General features: G+C 39.4%; 1 protein-coding gene across 11 annotated transcripts in view; it reads left to right on the top strand.

Moving 5' to 3' along the window:
• Positions 1-16371, top strand: part of CAB39L (calcium binding protein 39 like) — a 141747-nt gene that overhangs the window by 118591 nt on the left and 6785 nt on the right. For all 11 annotated transcript variants that reach the window (XM_054445833.2, XM_054445828.2, XM_063650876.1 and 8 more), the window contains one exon: positions 27-170. In XM_054445833.2, the coding sequence (XP_054301808.2) occupies positions 27-170 (144 nt within the window). The remainder of the gene's footprint in view (positions 1-26; positions 171-16371) is intronic.

Raw genomic sequence — 16371 nt, 5'->3', positions numbered from 1 at the left:
AGCTTTGGTTTTGTGTTTTCCTCTAGCTGCTAGGGGAGCTGATCCTGGACCGTCACAACTTTGCCATCATGACAAAGTACATCAGCAAGCCGGAGAACCTGAAACTCATGATGAACCTCCTTCGGGATAAAAGTCCCAACATCCAGTTCGAAGCCTTTCATGTTTTTAAGGTAAAAAGTACAAGCTCTGGGAACAATGTTGTAGGCAATTCTTTTTCCAGTTCTAAATGGCAAACTCACTGCTCTTTACTCTCCTTCATACTTGAAAGAAAATGAAATAGGCAGTCTTTGTGTTTTGCATGATTTAGATGAAATTTCAGAGTTATCTTAATGAATGCCCATTCATAAAGGTTTGCTGACTAATCCATACATCTAAATATTTTTATTTTTTCACGGAGAAAATGCATGATACTCTTTCCCAAAACTTCTGAAACAATCAGTGATTGAGCTAGATCCCAAACCCTGAGTGTCAGCCTTGAATGCTTTGCTTCCTATAAGCACTATCTCTTCGAACTTTAAATGACGCCCTGAAGACACAGCCGGGTACTACTCACATTATTAATATTATTATTTTTTTGCAATGTATTTTATTATGATAGAAAAGTAACCCCTTTAGACAACAGTGTTTTTTTTTTGTTTTTTGTTTTTTGTTTTGAGATGGAGTCTCACTCTGTCGCCCAGGCTGGAGTGCAGTGGCGCGATCTCGGCTCACTGCAACCTCTGCCTCCCAGGTTAAAGCGATTCTCCTGCCTCAACCTCCTGAGTAGCTGGGACTGCAGGTGTGTGTCACCAGTCCTGGCTAATTTTTTTTTATTTTTAGTAAAGGCGGTTTTCACCATGTTAGCCAGGGTGGTCTTGATCTCCTGACCTCGTGATCTGCCCTCCTCGGCCTCCCAAAGAGCTGGGATTACAGGTGTGAGTCACCGCACCTGGACCTACAATAGATTTTTTTAACAGGTGGGGTAGGTGGGAGAATGCTATTTCTAATTCTGTATTCCCGGCCTAACTATCGTAAATAGTTTAGTACATTTTATTTTCCAATGCACACATTCCAGAGTTTTTTCTACAGCCATATTCACATTATACCAACAATTGATATCCTAATTTTATTACTTAATACTATACCATAAGTAACCATTTTCATTATTGCTATAAATAGTTTTTAGAGCCAGTATTTTTCTCGCCATCATAGTGTGTCATTGGGTATATTTCTTCTAGTTTAATAGTCCTATGTCATTGATATTTAGGTTACTTTCATTTTTTCCTACTCTAAGTAATGCTACAATGTGCATTTTATGCATCCAGCTAATTTTTTTTAATATTTAAGATTCTTATTTTATGATAGATACCTAGAGTGGAAATAAACGTTCAGAGAGTCCCAGAATTTTTTGGTTCTTTTTTCTAAAAATCTTTAAAAATTTTACTTATTTTTTAAATTCAGAGGCAGGGTCTTGCTCTGTTGCCCAGGCTAGAGTGCAGTGGTGTGATCATGCCTTATTGCAGCCTCAAATTCCTAGGCTCAAGCGATTCTCCCCCCTCAGCCTCCTAAGTAGCTGGGACTATAGACCCGTGCCACCTTGCCTAGCTAAGTTTTTTATTTTTTTAAGAAACGGGGTCTTGCTGTGTTGCCCAGGCTGGTCTCAAAATCTTAGGCTCAAGTGACCTTCCTGCCTCAGCCTCTCAAATTGCTGGGATTGTAACTGAACACAAGTCAGATTGCTCACCACATGCAGAGTCCAATTAACAAAAGGCAGGTCTGGTAAAAAGAAAGTTACTTTATTAGCCAAAACTAATAATAGGAAAGTGGCCAGATTCCCATCCAACACAACTACTTTGAATTTTAGGGGCAAGGCAACGTTTTAAAAAGAGAAAACATGATATGGAAGGCATGTAAAAATTATGCTGAGTACAGTGTCTGTATTTCTTGTTCTGGTGGCTGTCTTGGGTCCCCGTCCAGGTGGAAAGCAGGCTGGCATCGTCTCAACGATGGCTGGGTTGTTGACTAGCCACCTTGAGGTTATCTCTGGAATTTTGCAGCTGGGTCTCCAAGCTTGGTCTGTCTGACTCAAGATTCAAGATTTTAGCCCCTGGAACTTCTAAGTAGGCAGATAATTAGATACCAGCATGCAGTTAGATAAATGTGAAGGGAGTATAGACAGTGAGAAAGGGGTGGGTCGTGGAGTCTATTTTAAGACTAAGGGAAAAAACTTCCGCAGTTTGCTTCAAGGTTACATCTTTAAACCCAAGAGAAAGGGGAAAAAATGTTTTAAATGCATTTCGAAGTTAAGCTGCCTAGTTACAGGATTATAGGTGTGAACCATGGCACCTGATCTCGGTTTTTATAAAGAATGTTTAGTGATAGAATTTGTAAGTCCATAAATGGGAGGCATGGCAGTTTATAAGGTAATTGTTGCTTTGAAAAGTAAGACATTTTTAGTTGATCTTTCAGCCACCAGATATGTATTACATCATTATATATATATATAAATTGAAGACCCATGTAGGACGAGGTATGGGGAAAGGGGCATGGAGCTTCCATGCCTTCCCTGAGCAGCCACCTTCCAGGAGTCTCCATGTGTTCGGCTCTCTGGAAGCTCCAGCCCAGATATTTATTGTCCAAAAACCCATTGGAGCAGTTAAAATCCTCAACTAATTTATAAATTCTATTCAGTTCCATTCAAAATCACAACTGGACTTTCCCTGGAACTTGACAAGCTGATTCTATAATTTGTATGGTAGAGCAATAGCCTAGGATTATCTATGGCAATTTTGAAGAAGGAAGTAATCTTCTCTACCAGATATTAAGACTTGTTATGGATTTGGAGTAAATGAAAACAGCATTGTATTGCCTTAGAAGCTGATAAATAGAACAGCAAAACAGAGTAGAGGGCCCAGAAATAAACCTATATAAATCTGAAACTTGATATTTGATCATGGAGGGATTATAAACCAGTGAAGAAAGGGTTAAATATTCAACAAATGTTTCTTGGATAACGGGTTGTCCATGTAGAGAATCTTACCCTGCAGTATACACAGAAATAAGTTCTAGATAAAGATCTGCACTAGAAAAGCAATTTTTTTTAACTTTTAGAAGAGAAAATAAGAGGCTGTCTATATAATATCGGGGTAGGAAGAATTCCTTTAAAAAAAAATAAAAAGTCACAAAACATAGTAGAAATTTTTCGTGAGACAGGGTCTGACTAAATTGCCCAGGCTGGAGTGCAGTAGTGTGATCATAGCTTACTACAGCACTGACCTCTCGGCCTCAAGCAATCATCCTGCCTCAGCCTCCTGAGTAGCTGGGACTATAGGCCTGCCTTTACCATGCCCAACTAATTCTATTTTTATTATTTGTAGTGATGAGGTCTCGCTGTTTTACCTAGGCTGGTCACAAACTCCTGGGCTCAAGTGATCCTCCTGCCTTGGCCTCCCTAATGCTGGGATTATAGGTATGAGCCCATACCCAGCCATAATAGAAAATATTTAAAAATGTGACCACACTAAAATTTTAAACTTCTGTTCAAAAAAGAAATCATAAAGTGAAAAGACAGGATAGAATGTGGCATGTATAACTGACAGGTCTTTAAGAAAAAGACAAATAACAGAAAAATAGGCAAAAGATACAAGTTGGTAGTTTACAGATGAGGAAACCTGATTGGCCAATAAATAGGTGTTCTTCTTACTTGTAATTGTGAAATGGCCATTAAAATATCAATGAGATACCACTTTATGTTCTTCATATTGGCAAAAATGTCCAACCATATCAGATTTTTGTAGGATTGGACAGCAGTGGGAACTGTCATACACTGTGTAAACTGGTATAATCACTTTGGAGAACAGTTTAGCAAAATAAACTCTTGAAGCTGTGGATACCCTTCAACTCTGAAATCCATTTCTAGGCAGTTTCTTAGAGACACTCTTGGATGTGTGCATAAGGGGTCATGTACAGTAAGTCCTCTCTTAAAGTCGTTGATAGGTGCTTGGAAGCCAACTTTAAACAAAACCGTGTACATTACAGCAAGTCCTCGAATAACAATGTTTTGTTGTAAACTTGATGGGGGAAAAATTGTTTGCCTTATCTGTTGTTTTGCTTAAAGTTACAGTTTCTAAGAAGTTATCCACCTTAAATAAGGACTTAATGTGTAAAGATGTTTATTGCAACATTGTTTAAAATGGGAAAAGCCATACATGGACACCAATGGGAGACTGGGAAAATAAATTGTGCTACACAAATACAATAGCACATAATAATGGGTTAAAATAAATAGAGTTATGTGGATCGCTTTGCCTAATCTTAGAAACATTTTGTTGAGTGGAATGACCAAATATTTAAATATTTCATTTATTTAAAGTTTGAAAACATGCAAAAGAACACTAAGTGTGGATTCATATATATGCAGTTATAGTCCAAAAACATGCATGGAAGCCGGGCATGGTGGCTCATGCCCGTAATCCCAGAACTTTGGGAGGCGGAGGTGGGTGGATCACTTGAGGCCAGGAGTTTGAGACCAGCCTGGCCAACATGGCAAAACCCAGTCCCTACTAAAAACACAAAAATTAGCCAGGTGTGGTGGTGCATGCCTGTAGTCCCAGATACTCAGTGGGCTACGGCAGGATTGTCACTTGAACCTGGGAGGCAGAGGTTGCAGTAAGCCGACATTGCGCCACTGCACTCCAGCCTGGGTGACTGAGCGAGACTCTGTCTCAAAAAAACAAATAAACAAGCAAAATGCATGGGAATGCCAAATGCCAAATTCAGGATAGTGGTCATCTCAGGAGAAGAAGTAGGGAAGAGAATAGGCGATATCATACAGGAGTGTCCAATAGCCTTCAACTATATCTGTAATATTTTATTAAAAAAAAATCTGAAGACAAGTATGGCAAAAAAAATTAGATTTTGATAGAGCCAATGGTGGGAATATGAAGTCTGATATGTTACTCTTGTACTCTTCCGTGTGTTAGAATTATTTCATAAAAAGTTTCAAAAAAATGAATGAAACAAAAATAGAGTGCTGTAGGCCTGGAAAATGCCTACACATTATAAAATGGTAGGCCCTCTCAAGACCATTGGACTGAAGGAATGTAGAAGGCTGTGTATCATGTCATTCAGCTCCCACAGAACTTTAAATGAGAATAAACTTCATATAATTTTGTTCAAAAATGCAGTATTATATATAGAAGGAAACAGTGGGTTGCAAAATAAAAATAACCTATTTCCATCCTCTGAGAAGATCAGAATTTGGGTCACCTAATCATTGGACAGGGTAGGTACATTTAAAAATAGTTGACCACTTGTTTACTTGTATGTGTGTAACTTGGCCTGCCCCGTACCCCGGCTATGTTCCTTCCACTGAAGTATGAACTACATTGTTTACTTGCCAAAAATATTTTGTTATTTAGAAAAAAGTAACAGCTAAGTCCTAGGATTGTCTTCACATCTTTTAATTAATAGGTTTTTTTCCCCAAAGCACCTTCCGTAGGGTGCAAAGAATGTGGAACCCAGTCCTGAAAATGTCTTTGCTGGATTGTTAATGGCTGACTCTCATTAGCTTGCTAATAGGCTCAACACGTGCTTCCTACTATTGGTGAGCAGGATAGTGTGGTGAGAAAGCCCCGATGGAGGTCAAGAGAGCAGGGTCTTTGTGCTGTCTCAGTTGCCAGCAGCCACTTTGGGCAAATCCACCTGGATGCATTTTTTCACTTGCAAAATGAAAGTGCTGAAGTCTAATTCTAAGATACTAGGTCAGGAGACTTTTGTCTCTGGTCTTGACTCTCCCAGAGATGTGCCCAATATGGATTGAGGGACCCATTATGAGATGATCTTCTTCCCTTCCTTTCCCTGTTAACCTTGATACCAAAGGGCCATGTTGCCCCTTCCCACGAAACCATGTAAGGTATAAGAAAATGGTCTGTGTCATTTGCTCGCTCAGAGCTGCTGGAACTCAGGCATGGCCAGTGCCAAATATGGCACTAGTCTGTCACTCAGATCCTAGCAGTTGGCTATGATAGCTATTCCCTTCAAAACAAGAAGTTCTGTCCCCAGCTTATTCCAGAATATAAAAGTCAGCTTGACAGTTCAGGCAAAAAAGTATGTAGAACAAGAATGAGAATAGTTTCCATCTGGTGAAAATAAGCAAAATTACAGATGAATTTAGTGAAGGACTAACCGTGAATTACTCACTTCCTTAAGGACCCACTTTTTTATATTATTTATTTATTTATTATTTTTTCTGAGACGGAATTTTACTCTTGTTGCCCAGGCTGGAGTGCAATGGCATGATCTTGGCTCACCGCACCCTCCACCTCCCAGGTTCAAGTGATTCTCCTGTCTCAGCCTCCTGAGTAGCTGGTATTACAGGCATGCGCCACCACGCTCAGCTAATTTTTGTATTTTTAGTAGAGACGAGGTTTTGCCATGTTGGCCGGGCTGGTCTCAAACTCCCGACCTCAGGTGATCACCTGTCTCAGCCTCCCGAAGTGCTGGGATTACAGGTGTGAGCCACCACTCCCGGCCTAAGGACCCACTTTCTAGCACACCAAACTACTATGGTCATGGTGTACCAAATCTAACTCTACTCGTGGAGAAAGCAATTGAGACCAAGTGAATTTAGGAATTGGCTATGAACTAGTTTAATAATGATAATTTCCCCTAAAATTGTAACAGCATATTGGAAAGTGTGCCAACTTCCGACTTAATGTCTCACCAACTACTTTTAAATGGTGTCGAACATTCAGCTTTGTCGTGTCCTCATTTGATCTTATTTTGCCCTTTGCATATTTAACAAAGAAGCCAAGGAGAAAATGTGAAAAGTCATAATTAAGGCCTCACTTCTCCTTTCTATTTTTAAAAATACTTTCTTTAAAAATTCATAAAACAATCAACTCTATGTTTGTTTATAGAAAGGTTTGCAATGGGTATTTCTGGCAAACTTTAGCAACATCATCAAACAAGTATGTAAATGTATTACTTACGGCTCTGTTTGATAATCCTGCTACTGAATGTTTATAATGTTGTCACCTACTTTACAAAATATTTTTGCAGTGGTATATAAAGAAAATGCAGCTTATATTTAATGTTTGTGAATATTACCTAGAATAAAAAATAACTTAAGTTACTTTTCCATGTAATTTTGAGATAAATGTCTAGTTTCCTATGTAACTTCCACAATTATATGAAATTTGTAGATCCCAAAGATTTGATTTCCAAAATACCAAAGCAATTGCATTAACAATAATGTTAGTAACATTTTAACATTTTGTAGCTTACAGAGCACTTTCCCTGACAAAATTCCATGTGATCCTCACTCCATCTGTGAAGTCAGGCAGGTGTGGTGTCCGTTTCATTGGCGAGGAAACTGTCTGAGAGATTAAGTGACAAGCCTGAGCTCTCACAGACAAGGCAGTCTTCTGCTTCCAAATCCCATGTTCTTTCTTCTACATAGCCCCACTTATATGTGGGGAACTGAGGCTGGTAAATTCGAAATGGCAAAGTGCCTCTTTGCTAGACCTTTGTATTTCGTAGAAGCTCTTTGCAAGCAGGAATTTTCCTCTGATTTGTTCTTTTTCTGCTCTGTCTCCTAACAGCTAGAAAGGTTTTTGGCACATAGTGGTTATTTAAATATTTAATTAATGTCTAAGTAAGTAAATTAATACGTATGTTCTTTTTTTAGAATTATTTTTATTTTTATTTATTTATTTTTTATTTAAGACAGAGTCTCGCTCTGTCACCCAGGCTGGAGTGCAGTGGTGTGATCTTGGCTCACTGCAACCTTCGCTTCCCAGGTTCAAGTGATTCTCCTGCCTCAGCCCCCCAAGTAGCAGGGATTACAGGCGCCCACCACCACACCTGGCTAATTTTTTTTTGTATTTTTAGTAGAGATGGGGTTTCACCAAGTTGGCCAACCTGGTCTCAAACTCCTGACCTCAAGTGATCTGCCTCCCTTGGCCTCCCAAAGTGCTGGGATTACAGACATGAGCCACCGCACCCAGCCAATATGTATGTTCTTAAAGGAAGGAAACTGAGAGCTTCTGTGCCTCTGAACCAGATAAGGATTGCTAGATAAAATACAAGATGCCCCATTCAATTTGAATTTGAGATGGACAAAGTATAGCACTGCACGGAACATACTAACATTAAAAAAATTACTCATTGTTCATCTGAAATAGAATTTAATGGAGCATCCTCTCTTTCTGTTTACTAAATCTGGTAATGCTAAACTGGAGGGACTCGTTTCAGTTTTCAAATATTGGGACAAGAACAAAGTCCTGGGTAGTAATATAGTGTCTTTTAAAAAAATCTTTCTGACAAAATGTTTGACAAGCATCGTCATGTTAAATAGAACTATTCTGACTTGAGAATATATTTAGATCCTTCCATCTCGGCATATTCCATTCAGAAAGTGAGAATATGTAGGTCTGGAATCTATGTTTTGTACAGGCGGCTTCCCCTGGGAAGTCCCGGTCCACGTTTCCATCTGAGGCTTGGAGAATGAGGTCAGCAGTGTGTGTGCTCATCACACTTGCCAGACCTTCCAATGGAGCTGAAGGCCTTCGGGAAGAACAAGGATTCTGAATGGCTGTAGTATTTGTCCATTGTAGATGAAACCAGGAATAAGTGGCTAAAAGCTCAGTGATGAAAAGTACAGTATCACAGACCTGGGAAGGAAATAAAATAATTGAGAAAGTGATGGCACAAAGAGCAGAAAAATCCAGGGTGAGCAAGTGATAGCAGAGTGAAGGCCCCGATGCGCAAAGCCAGTATTCTCTTCAACTCGAGTCAGATTTCACCGGGATGAAGTTTATATTGACAGCTCTGGGAATCTTGAGGTTGGCCATGTCATCAGGTAAATGACTTCTCCTTAAGGATTCTAGGAAAGGAGACTGCACAGTTCCTCTGAGGTGCTTACCTGGAGGAAGATATAGAGAATACAGAGAGGCTCAGCAGAGAGAAGCCACAGAGATGATTGAGCTATTTGGAAAACAAGACCTATGTGGAAAGATTTAAAAACACTTATGCACCAAAAAAGAAGACTGACAGAGAAATTTAACAGTGGTACTTGAGGGAAGAGCACACGTTTCATAGAATATAATGCAAGCCAACAGCAGCTATCAATAGGCTGCGGAGAGTGACTATAAATAAAACCAATTTCCTGAGAACGGGAGTTGTAGACACTGGAATAGGTAGGTCATTGAGGACGGTTATAGAATCACCTTTTCAGGGGATCTAATAGGAATCAATTCTTGTTTGCCAAGAATTACCAGTGGGTTGTGTCTGAAGTGGAAGGATGAATTAGCTAAGTTCCTGAGGTCCCTCCCAGTTACAAGAGTCTATTCTTTCTACAATTGACTGTGATAAAGTGTATTAGAAGTATGAATTCCTCTTTTTACAGTATTACTAGAGGAAATACTAGTATACTCATTCTTTGGATGGAGGATAAAATATTTTACCCAAAATAGTTAAAATGAGCTATTGGGTTTAAATGTGAATCTTAATCACTTGCATCTGCATAATAGTAAATATTTGGGAAAGCGATTACTGCTGTATGTGACACTGCAGTGATTTCACGTTGAAGGAAGTAGCAACTGTAATGAGCAGTTGCTGCGGGCCAGAAGCTCTGCTAAACACTTTACAAGGACATACTCATTGAATACTTTCAAAACCCATCCAATTTTGGCCACAAAAAGGATGTGGCATTCGTAACATGCTACAACATGGATTAACCTTAAAAACATTGTGCTACGTGAAAGAAGCTAGTCATAGAAACCACGTATTTTATGATTCCATTTATATGAATGTCTAGAATAAGGCAAAGCTCTAGGGGCAGAAAGTAGATTAGTGTTGCCTAGAGCTGGGAGCATGTTGGGGTGCGGAGGGGGCGGGTGACTGCTAATGGGTATAGAGTTTCTTTTTGGGATGATGAAAATTTTCTAAAATTGATTCTGGTGATGATTGCACAGCTATGTGAATATACTATAAAACATTAAAAAGTATACTTTAAGTGAGTCAACTGTATCATCTGTGAATTTTATCTTAATAAAGCTGTTTTTAAGAAAAACTTTTTAAAAACCCCAGTAAGATATAGGTAATCACTATGCTATATTCCTTTTACAAAACTGCCTACAGGCTTGAATTGTTCAGTTCAAATCAACGTGTTCTGTTACTCTAAGGAAGTGTCCAGACATCCACCTTGCATTTGGCTGTCTAAAGACAACATTAAAATGCTGAAAAAACTTTGGAAAGATGGCAAAAAACAGGTTCCCATTTCTTTGATCCACTAGTTTACTTAACAGTTTTAAAGATGAGAAACGTGATTATAGCTTGACCCCAAGCCCCTTTTCCCCTCCGTGCCCCTACCTTTAGATAAGTAGTTAAGAGCATTTGAACCGAATAGTCAGTCACTGCCACACATGGAGAGGGTGAAGCTGGCAGCCGTACTGTCGTGCAGTCACTGGCAGAAGCACCCAGCACAGCCCGGAAGGCGCACACTGCACACACAGCCTAGTGGTCGGGGATGCTGCTTTAACTTCTCTCAGCCTCACCTGGAGATTGGGGGAAAATTGTATCTTCCTCCCAGAGCCGTTGTCAAGATAAAAGAATACAATTCGTATAAACTGTTTAGCACAATGCCCAGTGCATAGCAAGGATTCAGCAGACGATATCCATCTTTTTTAAATGGCGATCATCTCATGTAATGTAAGAAGACTCTACAAGCATTAAAAAACATATTATTAAGGAAAAAGTAGGTTACAAAGTATTATGTACAGAATGCAAGCCCAGTTTTGTTTAAAATATTCCTACAAATAGCGATGTGCACAAGAAAAAAATGCTGCACATACATACACCAGATATTCACAGTGGTTATATCTGGGTGGAGGAATTATGTCAGTGATTTTTTTACTTTCTTCTTTGTGCTTTTCTTTATTTCACTGGTTTTCCACATGTATCACTTGTGTAATCAGAGTGATGGTAAGAATGGTGGCAGTGAGGAGGAGGATTTCAGGAGATTCTAGAGGTTTTTAGAGCATCCTGTACTTTCAGGCTGACGGCCTCCACCACCCTCACTTCCTTCCCAGGGCTTTTCTTTCTCCCTTGATGTGCAGTGGGGTCCAGTCTAATTCTGTCGTGGGCCCAGTGATGCTTATAGACACCCAACCAGCTTGCAGATTTAACGATCAAGTCCTTTCTTAAACAGGAAAAAGTTAATTGTCTCTGATCAGTACTAGCAAGTATTGTGTCAAAATATTCTAAATTATTACTCAGATGTGTAGTCATGTGAATAAGGATATGGTTGCCTTATTTGACACTTCGATGGGGTGGGATTTTACTTGGAGTAACTTCCACATAACTGTAACAGGAGCATATACAGAGCATTCCAGGCTTGCAGCACGCATCAAAGGCAGTGAGGTCAGCAACACAGAAGACTAACCTCCCCATAACTTGTCTGGCTCAATCCCTGTTGGCAAAATAGAATTTGAATGAAATTGATGGATATGTGTGTAAGATGTAGATATTTTATTTTCCATGAAATGCATTCAGTTTTAAAATGGAGAGTGCAATATTTTCAGTCTTCTAAACTAAAAATATTTGAGTTGTGGTCATGATATTTGCCTTCCTCTCACCACACCTGAGAACTCCACAAATCACATCTCTCAGGCATGTTATGTAAACTAAGGGATACAGGCAATAAGGTGGCATTCTAAAAGGAGAAGTCCTGGATAGTTTCATTTGTTTGGGGGTGGTTTGAAAATTATATTTTTTTAAAAATGGGGACAACAAAGACAACCAAAAAAATTTCTACCCTGGACATAATATTCGAAAGACTTGGTTTCCTATACCTTGAATTAGAAGCGTGTTTCTTATCATCAGTGGGTTAATCTCAGGCCTTGAACAGTGTCCCGGCTGCCCCAAGGGAATCATGTACTATTGCATTAGCTGACTCCAGTCAGCAACTGCTTTTAGAGGCAGCAGAGTTCAGAAGGCATAAAAAATAAAAACAAGAAAAAATTTAAAACTTGGGCACAAACTTAGCATTTTCCTTAGGTTTATGGTACAGTGGATGAATTCGGTGGAATTGAACCAGTGATGCCTGTCTGCAAATTCCAGTACATTTTACATTTATTTTGGTTTGCAACATCAGTTTGTCTATTATAGTTAGTCTTTTTTTTTTTTTTTAAGAAAGAAAGACTGTCATGAGTTATTTATGTAGTCACCACAAAATGCCAGGCAATTTTTAGCTAAAACTTCACAACAACTCCCTTGTAAACAAATGGTAACCAGAGCAGCCACACATTTCTGATAGGTATTACATAAACATCAGGCAGTTTGTATAAACAGGCCTGGAGTCCCTTTTTTTTTTTTTAAATATAAGTAACAATTTTAGTTTATTGTGGTAAAATTCACATAACATAGAATTCAGCATTAACCATTTTAAAGTGTACAATTCAGTAACAGTTAGTGTATTTACGATGTTGTACAACTATCGCCAATATCTAGTTCCAGAACATTTCATCATCCCAAAAGGAAACCCTGTACTCAGTAAGCAGTCACTCCCCATTGCCCCTCACCTCCATCCCCTGGCGATCATTAGTCTGTTTTCTGGCTCCATGGATCTGCCTATTCTGGATATTTTATATAAATGGAATTATACAGTGTGTGGCCTTTTGTGTGGTGTTTTGTTCATACACTGTTTTTAAGGTTCATCCATGTTGTAGCATGATCCATCAGCACATCATTCTTTTTTTTATTTTGTTTTAATTTTTTTGAGACAGGGTCTCGCTGTGTCACCAGGCTGGAGTACAGTGGCACGATCTCGGCTCACTGCAACCTCCACCTCCCAGGTTCAAGGGATTCTTCTGCCTCAGCCTCCCAAGTAGCTGCGATTACAGGCATCCGCCACCACCCCCAGCCAATTTTTGTATTTTTAGTAGAGACAGGGTTTCACTATGTTGGCTAGGCTGGTCATGAACTCCTGACCTCAAGTGATCCACCTGCCTTGGCCTCTGGGATTACAGGTGTAAGCCACTGCACCCGGCCCAGTATTTCATTCTTTTAAATGGCCAAATAATATTCCATTGCATGGGTATAGCACAAATCTGTTTATCCATTCATCAGTTAATGGACATTTGGGTTGTTTGCATCTTTTGGCTATTGTAAATAGTGCTGCTATGAACACTACTACACAAGTTTTTGTTTGAACAATGTATTCCATTTTTAGGAAAGGAGTTGCTCAGTAATATGGTAATTCATTGTTGAACTTATTGAGGAACAGCCGATTTTCCACAGAGGCTGTGTCATTTTATATACCCACCAGCAACAATTTCTTTTCTTTCTTTCTTTCTTTTTTTTTCTTTTTTTTGGCACAGTCTCGCTCTGTTACCCAGGCTGGAATGCAGTGGTGTGATCACGGCTCACTGCAGCCTCAACTTCTCGGGCTCAAGCAATCCTGCTGCGTCAGCCTCCTGAGCAGCTGGAACTACAATGTGCACCACAATGCCCAACTAATATTTTAATTTTTTGTAGAGACAGGGTCTTGCTGTGTTGCTCAGGCTGGTCTTGAATTTGAACTCCTGGGCTCAAGTGATCCTCCCACCTTAGCCTCCCCAAGTGTTGCAATTACAGGCATGAGCCATCATTCCTGGCCCAGGGTTTCAATTTATCTCCGACCATCTTTGCAACACTTGTTACTGTCAGGGTTTTTTTGTTTTTGTTTTTTTGTTTTGTTTCATTTTTGCAGTCAACCTAGTGGGTGCAAAGTGGTATCTCGTTGTGATTTTGACTTGCATTTCCATAATGACTAGTGATTTTGAGGATTTTTAAAATGTGCTTATTGGCCATTTGTATATCTTTTTTGGAGAAATGTCTGTTCAAGTTCTTCTCCCCTTTTTGGAATGGGTTTTCTGTTGCTGTTGTTAAGTTGTAAGAGTTCTTTATATATCCTGGATACAAAACACCGATCAGATATATGATTTGCAAATATTTTCTCCCATTCTGTGTGTTTTTTTCACTCTCTTGATAGTATCCTTTGATATACAAAAGTTTTCAATTTGGTTCAGTTTACCTGTTTCTTCTTTCATTGCTTGTATTTTTGGTGTCATATCTAAGAAACCATTGCCAAATCCAACATTATGAAAATTTACCCTGTATTTTCCTGTGAAAATTTTAGCTCTTATATTTAGGTCTTTGATTGATTTTACTTTTTATTTAGAGTAAGATAAGGGCTCAGCTTTGTCTTTTGCATGTGAATATCCAAATGTCCTATATTGAGTGTTTTTTGTTTGTTTGTTTGTTTTTTGAGACAGCATCTCACTCTGTTGCCCAGATGGGAGTGTGGTGGCACCATCACAGCTCACTGCACCCTCAACCTCCCAGGCTCAATTGATCCTCCCACCTCAGCTTCCCGAGTAGCTGGGACTACAGGTGTGCACTACGGTGCCTGGCTAATTTTTATATTTTTTGTAGAGAGGGAGTTTTGCCATGTTGCCCAGGCTGGTCTTGAATATCTGGGCTCAAGCAATTCGCCCACCTCGGCTTCCCAAAGTGCTGGGTTTAGAGGTGTGAGCCACTGCACCCAGCCTCCGTGTTGAGTGTTTTTATCATGAAAAGGTGTTGGATTTTATCAAACTCTTTTTCTGTATCAATTGAGAAGATCATGTGTTTTCCCTATATTCTGCTAATGTGGTATGCTTGTGTTAGTTTTCTAGGCTGCCATAACAAAGTACCACAGACTGAATGGCTTAAAACAACAGAAAACACAGTTCTGGAGGCCAGAAGTCCAAAATCAAGGCGTTGGCAGCATTGATTTCTTTTGGAGACTCTCAGGGAGAATCTTCCTTGCTTCTCTCCCAGCTTCTGGTGGTTGCCAGAGGTCCTTGGTGCTCCTTGGCTTATAGAAGCATCTCTGTTTCCATCTTCACATGGTGTTCTCCTCTATATCCCTAAGCGTCTCTGTGTCCAAAGTTCACCAGTCATTGGAGCAGAGCCCACCCTATGCCAGTATTAACCTCATCTTATCTTGAGTACATCTGTAAAGAAAGTCTGTGTTTCCAAATAAAATCACGCTCACAGATACTGAGAATTAGGACTTGAACATATCTTTTTGGGGAACACAGTTTAACCCAGTACATGTGATGTGTTACATTGATTGATTTGCTTATGTTGAACCACCCTTGTATTTCTGGGGAATAAATCCCACTTGGTCATGTTATAGAATCCTTTTGATACAGTGCTGGACTTGGTTTTCTAGTATTTTCTTGAGGATTTTTTGCATTTTTATTCATAGAGAATACTGGTATGTAGTTTTTTTATGTTGTTTTTCTCTGGCTTTGGTATTTGGGTAATACTGGCCTCGTATCATAAGTTAGGAAGTGTTCCCATTTCTTATAGTTTTCAGAAGAATTTGAGAGAGATTTGTGTTAATTCTTCTTTAAATGTTAGGTAGGATTTACTAGTGAAGCCATCTGGTCCTGGTCTCTTTTTTGTTGAAAGTTACTGATTTGATCTCTTGTCAGAGGTCTGCAGATTCTCTGTTTCTTCTGGAGTCGGTTGGGTAGTCTGCATGTTTCTAGGAATTTGGCCATGTCATCATCTAGGTTATCTAATTTTTTGGTATATAATTGTTCATAGCAGTCTCTCATAATCCCCTTTTATTTCTATAAGGCCGTTAGTGATGTTTAGCATTTGAGTCTTCTTTCTTTTCTTAGTCAATCTAGCTAAAGGTTTATCAATTTTATTGATTTTTTTCAAAGAACCAACTTTTGGTTTCATTGATTCTGTCATTTTCCTGTTCTCTGTTTTGTTTATCTCTGCTCTAAGTTTTATTATTTCCTTCCTTAGGTTGCTTTGGTTTAGTTTGTTCTTCACTTCCTAGTTCCTTAAGCTATAAAACTAGGTTACTAATCTGAGATCTTTCTTTTCTTTTTTTTTTTTTTTTTTTGAGATGGAGACTTGCTCTGTCGCCCAGGCTGGAGTGCCATGGCACGATCTTGGCTCACTGCAACCTCCGCCTTCTGGGTTTAAGCCATTCTCCTGCCTCAGCCTCCTGAATAGCTGGGATTACAGGCGCACACCACCATGCCCGGCTAATTTTTCTATTTTTAGTAGACAGAGGGTTTCACCATGTTGGTCAGGCTGGTCTCGAACTCCTGACTTCGTGATCCACCCGCCTTGGCCTCCCACAGTGCTAGATTACAGGCATGAGCCACCGTTCCCGGTCCAGATCTTTCTTTTTTAATGTAGGCATTTATAGCTATAAATTTGCCCTTGAGCACTGCTTTTGGTGCATCTCATGAGTTTTGATATATTTTGTTTTTGTTTTCATTTGTCTCAAAGTATTTTCTGATTTTCTTTGTGATTTCTATTTCCCATTGGTTGTTT

Source organism: Pongo pygmaeus, chromosome 14 (genome assembly GCF_028885625.2).
Source record: "Pongo pygmaeus isolate AG05252 chromosome 14, NHGRI_mPonPyg2-v2.0_pri, whole genome shotgun sequence".
NCBI classification, from domain to species: Eukaryota; Metazoa; Chordata; class Mammalia; order Primates; family Hominidae; genus Pongo; species Pongo pygmaeus.
Note: the sequence above shows the minus strand (reverse complement) of the source record. Positions and strands in the feature narration are given on the sequence as shown.